Source organism: Choloepus didactylus, chromosome 24 (genome assembly GCF_015220235.1).
Source record: "Choloepus didactylus isolate mChoDid1 chromosome 24, mChoDid1.pri, whole genome shotgun sequence".
Classification (NCBI taxonomy): domain Eukaryota; kingdom Metazoa; phylum Chordata; class Mammalia; order Pilosa; family Megalonychidae; genus Choloepus; species Choloepus didactylus.
This window is the reverse complement of record NC_051330.1, coordinates 291,667-300,735: the sequence shown is the minus strand read 5'-3', so window position 1 is coordinate 300,735 and position 9,069 is coordinate 291,667. Positions and strand designations below refer to the sequence as shown.

General features: G+C 56.5%; 1 protein-coding gene across 3 annotated transcripts in view; it reads right to left on the bottom strand.

Annotated features, from left to right (window-relative positions):
- Window positions 1–3,601: 3,601 nt before the first annotated feature.
- FLT4 (fms related receptor tyrosine kinase 4) overlaps window positions 3,602–9,069 on the bottom strand; it is a 43,620-nt gene continuing 38,152 nt past the window's right edge. For all 3 annotated transcript variants that reach the window (XM_037817683.1, XM_037817685.1, XM_037817684.1), the window contains exon 30: window positions 3,602–5,403. In XM_037817683.1, the coding sequence (XP_037673611.1) occupies window positions 5,205–5,403 (199 nt within the window). In that variant the 3' untranslated portion in view covers window positions 3,602–5,204. The remainder of the gene's footprint in view (window positions 5,404–9,069) is intronic.

Below are 9,069 nucleotides of genomic sequence, written 5' to 3'. Positions count from 1 at the left end.
GCCTTAGAACTATTGATTTGTAACCTAATAAATCCCCTGTCCTAGTTTGCTAATGCTGCAGAATGCAAAACACCAGAGATGGATAGGCTTTTATAAAACGGGGGTTTATTTCGCTACACAGTTACAGTCTTAAGGCCACAAAGCGTCCAAGCAATCGGGTACCCTCACCGGAGGACGGCCAATGGCGTCCGGAAAACCTCTGTTAGCTGGGAAGGCAGCTGGCGTCTGCTCCAAAGCTCCGGCCTCAAAATGGCTTTCTCCCAGGATGTTCCTCTCTAGCAAGCTTGCTCCTCTTCAAAACATCACTCCCAGCTGCACTCAGTTTCCTCTCTTTGAATCAGCTCATTTATATAGCTCCACCGATCAAGGCCCACCCCGAATGGGCGGGGCCACGCCTCCATGGGAACATCTCATCAGAATCATCACCCACAGCTGGGTGGGGCACATTCCAAGCAAATCCAACCAGCACCAAAACTTCTGCCCCACACAAGACCACAAAGATAATGGCATTTGGGGGACACAGTACATTCAAACCGGCACATCCCCTTTGTAAAAGCCAATCCATTTTTGGTGTTTTGCATAACAGCAGCATTAGCAAACCAGAACAGCACCCCAGGTCCGTGGGGCGGCTGCAGTGGGGGGTGTGGGTAGAGCTCAGCTGTGGGAAACTCTCCTCACGCCTCTTCTCCTTCCAGCTTTGCTTAAACCAGAGTGTCAGTTTCTGACACTTGCAACCCAGGAGCCCTCACGGGTACCCCGATTAAGTAAATTATTCAGCAGATTGTGGCCATCAATCCCACAGACAGAGGCAGGTGGCCCCTCCATCCAGGGCATTTTCATTACCTGACATCTTCAGAGTTGTCCCAGGCTGGCCTTCGTGCCCACTTTCTTGTTTTCTCCACAATGACTCCTACTCATGTAATCTCATGACCATTCAAGTTCAGGGCACAAGCTATGTTAGCTCTATGGGGAGTGATGGTTTCTTGCTTTGGTGCTTGAGCGTGTGTCTGTGACATTCAAAGATAAATCGTTCCTCTTTCTATTTCTAACACAGAGGCACCACAGCCTGGCATGGGCTCAGCACAGCCTTTCCTTCCTCCTCTGCCAGGTGGGGTGGACGGGGCAGCATGGGGAGGGTGTTCTCTTTCGCACCCTGCTCTTTCCCGGGCCCCTGGGCCCATGGAGGCTCCAGGCCAGCACACCCTGTCCCGAGCAGTGACCCTCCTGGGGCCAGGACTGCCACAGCGGCCAACAGACCATGCCTCCCTCCCCCGTCCCGAGGGTCCCCTTGGGCTCTGCTCGAGATACGGGCACTGCAGCAGGGCGTCTGGGTTTTCCCTTGCACCTGTCAGAGGTGTTTAAGAGGAATGGGCACGGGCCCGGAGAAGCCAGGCCACAAGGACCTGGGCAGAGCAGGGCAGGGAGCTCATCTCTCAAGGTCCTTGGTGCATCCCCCCAGGCCCCGGGGGCAGCATCCCACCCAGGTTCTCTGCCTGAATCCCCGCTGGCATCCCCACCACAGACCCCACTTCCTCCTTCCTCCTAGCTCAGCTGTCAGGGCCTGGACCTCATGGGTAGTATCTCCAAGTTCCCGTGCACACCATCGTGGATGCTCCACTTGGTCAATACTGATCTGGTTCTCCCAGGCACTTCCTTTCTCCCCTTCCCTGTCCTGGGCCCTCCTGCCCACAGGGTCCTGCCAGAGCCAAGGCTCAGGACGGGTCCTGGTTCGGCCCTGTGCTCAGCCCTCCTGCTCAGCTGAGAACAGGGGTCCTTGCCCGCGGCCTTGGGTGATGCAGGAGGGGCAGGTCTTGGGGTGGCTTTGGTAGAAGACCACTTACGAAAGGGATTTTTTCTTCCTGGATATTCAACCTGGATATGTATAGAAAGATTCTGCCCTGGGTTTGGACACCAAAGACCCAGCTGATGCCAGAGGCTTCTCAATAAGCAGAGCTCCTCTTCCCAGATGTCCCCTAAGCCACCTCCTCCCATCTTCAGTGCCTTCACCGGGCACAGTTCCAGCCCCTTCCCAGACTGAGGCCCCAGGCCGGGGCAGTTCTCCTGGCTCCGCTCGGGCCCCTTCACAATTCGTTCTTCTCAGAGCAGAGTGGCCTTCCTAAAACTGTAAGTCCAGCCTCCTAAGTCACTCCCCTCTAGCCTTAGAATAAAACGCCAACCCCTACTTACGGCCCACCAGGCCCCCCTGGCGCCCGCTTGTGTGGTGCCACCAGCCCCAGGGCCTTTGCACGGCCGTGCCCCGTCCCTCCTGACACAGAGCCCCCCTCACTCCGTAGAGCAGGGTCTCCCACTGTGGCTCGGGGCAGGTCCCTCAGCTAAACAGGTGTCATGACACCGGCGGCCTCGGGGACACTCGGTGTGCCCTTGACCCAGGTCTCTCCAAAGGGAGGTGCTAGACACTGTCCAGCAGAACTGAATAGGAATGTGGGGCCAGGAGAGGGGTGGGTGAAGGGCTGGGGCCACCAAGAAGTGGGGAAAGCAGGAGGCCCAGGACCCGTGGGGGAGGGACTGCCCAGCCCCTTCTCTGGCCAAGCTCCCGTCACGCTGCCAGACTCGGGTGCCCTGGGGAGTGAGGGCGGGCTGGGACCTGGGGGACAGGGGCACCGAAGGAAGAGGGAACGACGGCCCGAAGGCCCAGCCGGGTGGAACAGAGAACATGGCGCCGTGCGGGGGGTGCAGGCCTCGAGCGTTAGGGCTGCTAGCCGGGGGCGTCCAATGGCTGACGCGGGCTGAGGCGTCCATCCAGGGCCACCGGTAAGGGTGGTATTTCAGATCACATGGGCACCAGGGCCACGGAGGAGTGGGAGCTCTTTCCCCACCCCGGGTGGTGGTGACCCAGCCTGCCACTGCTAGGGGCCTCTCCTGCTCTCTGGCTGTGGGTGCAGCTGGCAGGACTTGGTGGCACCCAGGGGTCGTCTCACCTCCCGCCTCCCCTCCGGAGGCCCAGGCAGGCTGAAAGCCCCGTCCATGTGGCCCGTGTCTCACCCCAATTTGTGGCCACGCTGGGAAGGGACGTTGTCCACAAACGTTGCTTACGAACGTGGTGCTCTGTGCACCCCACTGCTGCACCTGAGCGGGCTTGCGGCTGACCCGGGCGGGGTCCGTGCTCCCAGCCCACCCCCAGCAGGCTCCCTGGGCCTCCGTCTCCCCACCTGCAGGTACCTGCTCCAGTGCAGGGAGGGCCCTGCAGGAACTGGGGGGCCAGCGGCCACTGCTGCCCTCGGGCTGCGCTCCCCAGGCCCCCGGACTCTCGGCGTGGGGGTCCCGGGGCAGCACTGGGCTCCAGCAGCGGGACAAGTTGTCCTGCTACTCTGTAAAACGACGCGGCCGGCGGGCTGGGCAGCTCTGGACCCCACATCCTGGCGGCGCAGCCCGGAGCTCACCGGCACCCTCTGCGGGCGGCCGTGGGGAATCCCACCCGGCAAAGGGGGCTCAGCCAAATGGGGAACCACCGGCTTTGCTGCCAAATCCTTGGAGAAGCTTGTCCGACGGCCTTGGGGAGCTGACGATCTGAGGGGGTCGGGGAACAAAATCCAGTCTCCACAGAGAGCTGGGGCTCGGCACCCATTCACCGTAACTCAAAGACTGGCATCAAATTTATTATTATCTTTTGTTAAATATAGTTTAGATATTTTCAGAGAACATCTGTTTACAAGGTTTCCTTCCCTGGTACATCTGTGTCGGGTTACGTGCCAGGAAAGAGGGGCTGGACGGTGGGCACCTGTGTCCACTGCACACGGCTGCACGCGCCACATCCCGCAGAGCAGGCAGCCCCGACACCCCCGCGAGCCCGAGCCCGAGCCCACGTCAGGTGGCAGAGGAGGGGGAGGGGGCCCCCAGGACGGTGAGGGTTACAGTCGTAAATGCGTCTGACATGTCACCAGGGAACAACACACTCTGGAGTGAGGGTCTGCAGAGCGTGGCCCTGCTCGCCGCACAGCGGCCCGTCCCGCAAGCGTCCTGTCGGGTGTGGGGGGCGTTGTGGGGCTGTAACTGGGGTGTGGGCTCCAGGCCGGGGGTGCTCGGGCAATGTGGGGTGGGAGGCGAGGGGGGAACAGAATGGCTCCGGCTCCCAGAGGGTCCGGCGGCCGCTCCCTGTGAGGGCCGAGGTGCGGCCTTGCGGGCACTGACCCCGGGGCCTGCGGCCTCAGCACAGACGAGTGAAAGCTAAAGCCAGGGTCATCCCAGGCCACGAGAACGTCCACCGACGCCGAGGGCACAGGGCAGCACTGGGCTCTCCCTTCCTGGCGGGCCCCAGTGTTTGTTTCGTAAGGACCTGTAGGCTCGGGAGAGGACTCGGCGGCGCGTCCGGGCCCAGGAGAGAACCGGGCGTCTGAGATGGGGCCGCTGTGGGCCATCTGCTGAGCCTCTGGATGCTGGGCCCGCCGGGGCCAGGGGCCTTCTCAAGGGAGACGGCGACCGCCGCGTCTGCTCCAATGGCCCCGACCGAGGTCGGAGGCGAGGCCTCTCTGGACGCAGGGCCTTCCCCGGCTTCCTTCGCATCAACGTTTCGAAAACTCAAATCTTCACAGCAACAAAAATAGTCTCCGAACTTCTAATGGAAAAAAAAACCCTGTCCTGGTTGAACAGTCCTAGTGCACACTCAGGATAAATGACACGCCCTTTTCCTCCTTTAAATCGGTTCCTCGCGGGAGAGACGGCCGACCCCGAGACGGTCAGCTGTTTAGCTCAGGAGAGGAGCCCCGGATTCCTCAGCTACTGCTCGGAGACGGGAAATGTGACACCCACGCTTCAGCCTTTGAGGGGCAATGCCGGGAAGGGAAGGCAGCATTTGGGGTGTGGAGCTGAGACCACTGCTCCAGTCTGGCTCTACTGCAACCACCGTGGGCCCCACAGACCCACATAATCCTCATCAGAAAATGGGGGCTGAGCCACCCCCACTGTGATGGGAGGAGGGGACCGCAGAGACTCCTCCCCAGGAGCATCGATCCTGTGGATGCTGAGCAAGGAGGAATCTGGGCCTGAGGGGGGGACGGGAACAACGGCCCGAGGCTGGCCCTGGGCTTGGCCGTGGCGTTCAGGGGCCCCGGGGCTGGAGCTTTGCTCTCCCCAGCTGGGGCTGTCGGGAGGGAAGGGGAAACACCTCCAGGGGCTGAGCTACAGGGGCTGAGCCCCCAGTTCCCAGCCTGGCTCAGCAAGGGGTGGGGGCCTCGTCCGCTGCCGCCCTAGAAGCCGTCGTCTGCAAAGAAGGCTGTGCAGGCAGAGGGGGCACGGTCGCTTGCCCTGCACGGCCCGGACAGCTCGCCATACTCGCTGTTGTAGAACACCTGCCCTCCTGGGGGGCCCCGGTCGGACCTCCGCCGCATTCCGTGGGGATCGGGGTGCGCCCTGGCCATATCCGCGTTCCTCCCGGGCCCTTTACAGCTGCCGAGACAGGGAAAAAGCCATCAGTGGGAGGAGGAGAGAGGCAGGACCAGATCCCCATCAACGTTCAGTTGGAGTCACCAAAGACACAACCAGAGCGGGATGAGCGAGCTCCAAGACAATGGGTGATGCTCGGACTTGGCTTAAAAGAGCAAACCCGACTGATCTGACTCGGCAAACACTCACCGGAGCGTCCTCTGTCCTGACTCCACCCCCCAAGTCCACTTCTGCCTCGTTCCTGCTCATCTCGGCAGACAGAGCCACCATTCACTCAATCACTCACATACAGTCCTTCCAGGACACCTGCCCGTTCGCTGTCGCTCCACGGTGCACCCACGCCCAGCTCTCCCCCCACCTGCCCCCACTTCAGGTGAGCTGCCTCCTGACGGGCTCTGTGACATCCTCCTAGCAGACGTCTCTCCTTCTGCTCTTTCCTTCTGGAGTCCAGTCCTCAGGGAGACGCCTGAGTAGATCACGAGGCTCCCCTTCCACGGCTTCCCGTCCCCTCAGGGTGAAACGCAAGACCCTGCGGGGCCAGTCCCCGCTCACCTTGCTGTCTCCCTCAGGTGCTCCATCCTCAGCTCTCACTTCCAGTGAGTTTTCTAAAAAATATTGCTTTATTCTTGTACGATGCTATTGAAAAGCATGAAGCCAGTCGACTCTATTTTCCCTATAGGTGATGTGGTCTGTTTTGCTTGGATCCCCAAAGTGTTTATCTTTAAACTCTAACCACTCTACTCGGATGGGCCTCAGAGTGTCCTGTCCTGGGCCGACTTTTCCAGGTGCCTGGTGGGTCCTTCCAGTATGTAGATTCAGGTCTTCTTTTATTTGGGAGAGTTATCTGGAAGTCTGAGTTTAAAATTAGTTCTATTCCACTGTTTGGATTTTCTCTCTCTGAGACTCCACTTTTACATATATTGGATCTTGTCGCTCATCTTCTATGTCTGTCGATTTCTTTCTGACCCTCTTTACTTCATTTACTTCCTTTTCATTTTCTCAGCTCTTTTCATGTCTATCCTGTTTATGTCTGGCCAGATCTATTGCTCCTTGGGCAGCCTGGTCTTCATTTTTATATTTTACTATTATTTGTCCATTTCTACATTGAATTTTTGAATTTCTAAATTTCTAATTCATGAAGCAGTTTGTTTAATTATCTAATTCATTTTGGAGTGTGTATTACAGTTTGCCTCTGCTTCATTTTAGGAATGTTTACATCTTCTGAAAAGTTTTTATTCTGTTTTTCTTTTTGTGAAAACTTTGCATGGATAGCGCTTATTTCCTGGAGTTGTGGGTTATCCTCTGGAGGGGCTGGGAGCTTAGACGGCCTCCGAGGCTCCTTTAGTCAAGAGTGCTGAACAGACTCACATCTTTGGTACCATCTCAAGTTCCCTTGGCTTCAGAAGGGCTGGCTGATGCAGCCTGGAAGTAGGAAAAGTTAACTCTGCGTGGGATGAATGCACAGCAGTGGGTACCGGGAGACAAGAAGGCCTCCCTTGCTCACTCCCGCAAAGCTCTCCGAGGCACACTCTCTCCCTGGACCCGTCTGGAGAACCTTCCTTTTGCCAAGTGACCTGCAGCGCCTCGGCTCATCAGGACGTGTTTCCAAGGAAACCCACACTGACCAGCGTACCCCTGCTGCCACCACGGGGAGGTGCGGTTTCTGTAACACGTGAGTTGTCTTTTTCTAAATTCTTGATACTACTGTGCTTCTGGAGGACTCTTATCTTCAGCAACTGACCACTTGGGCAACTTCTTTCTCCACCACCAGACTACTCCTTCCGGCTCACCACCCTCTTGGCAGCCTTCTCAGATGGCTGCCCTGGCACCTCAGGCCTTCCCGGGAGCCACGCTGCTCCACCAGGCCTGGCCTCCTCTCTCTTCTCCCCGCAGTGTGGTTCGCCATCCTGAGGACCTGCTGCATGCCATCCTCCTGTGGGATTGTGTCCATCCGACTCTCCTCCAGCCGCGGGCTCGAGCTCGTCTCTGCTGGCCTCCGGGTCCAGCTCTGGATTTGCACGTGACCCGGGGCCGGCTGCCCTCTTGACTGGTTCACCAGGGCCGGGGCAGGAGCGGCTGCAATGCCCGGCTCCTGGGGTTCTGGATCGTTGTTAGGGAGATGTGTGAGGTGTGGGTTTAAGAGCTCTCCTTTCTACTTAATTACTTTTTTAAAAAAGATTAAATACTGTTTGGTAAAGAAACGTTAGCCAGAAAATTTTTCTGTTGGTGCCACTAGCATTAATGTCCCCCAAACTGGTTTCCTAGTAAAGGTGACCTGCTAGAATCAATTTTTAAAAGGAGGCAAAGAGGCACAGTGCAGATGAGTGATTATTCCTGACTACAAACCCCTCGACCACTAAGCTAATGATGCTGCAAACACGCCGTCTGGAGGTGGGTAACTGGTTGGGTTGCAGAGTTCCTAAGCACACCTAACAAAATGGGGAAAAACAACATCAACTGTCTTAATGTTAGGCAAATAAAATACCTGCCATTTCAGTAAAAACTTCAGTGACAACATCATATATGGTTTCAAAGCCAAGCAAATGTGCAGATTTGCTCTGGCAAACTGTCATCAGGTGACTCTGGAACCGGCTCCTCACAAAGCCACTGAACCAGAGGTGACAGTTAGGGTCCAAATAAAATTGTTTCTTGAAAAAAGTGGAAAAGAGCAGTTTTATAAAATAGTATAGCTTGTGCCATTTGCACAGGTGTGTGTAAATGAATTAATAAAGTAATGATATCAAGTACATATTTAAATATTGTATCTACACACATTTTCAAGCTGGCCCACACTTTTTATTTTTCGGCATCTTCTCCCTGGACAAATGGAGATCGCCCTCTCTACAGGCATGCATGAGTTCTGCTCTGCAACCGCATTATCAAAATACGACAGCAGCCAGCTCCAGGTTATAGGATCTGTTTGGCTCATGCAGCCTTCTGAGATAAGCTCTGGGGGTTTAGGGGTTGGGGTGGCTTCCCCTGGCTGGGGGAGGGGTGTACACGCACTGTACATGGCGGACTGTACACGGGTTCACAAAACGGAGCCCTGACAAAGAACGCAGACTTGAGAGCACAAGCCTGTAAAGGGGTGTGGGTGTGTGTCTGTGTGTGTCGAGGACCAGCACGTGCAGGTGCTGCTGGGTCAGGGTGGGGACCGCGGAGTCTCGGAGCAGTTTACTGTGAAATGCACATAGAGCTGTGTGGTGGTTAGACTCGTGTCAACTTGGCCGGGTGACGGAGTCCAGGTGTCTGTCAAGCGAGCCTGGGCCTGACTGTTACTCTGAAGACACTTTGTGAACGTAAATCATCGGTAAGTTGATTTTATCTATGGCTGATTGCATCTACAATCAACTAAGGAGAGTGTCTTCAGCCATGAGAGACGTTCCAGCCAATTAGCTGAAGGCTTCAAAAGGAAAGATGACGATTTCAGCAACAGAAGAGAGAATTTCCATCTCCAGCCAGCCAGCTTCTCCTGGGGAATTCGTTGAAAACTTTCATTGGTGTTCCCAGCTCGCAGCCTGCCCTATGGAATTGGACTCGTGCATCCCCACAGTTGCATGAGACAATTTTATAAAATCTTTTTATTTACAGATGTCTCTTGTCGGTTCTGTTTCCCTAGAGAACCCTAAGACAAGGTGATAAGGAGCCATGAAAGGCTTTGAGTCAGAG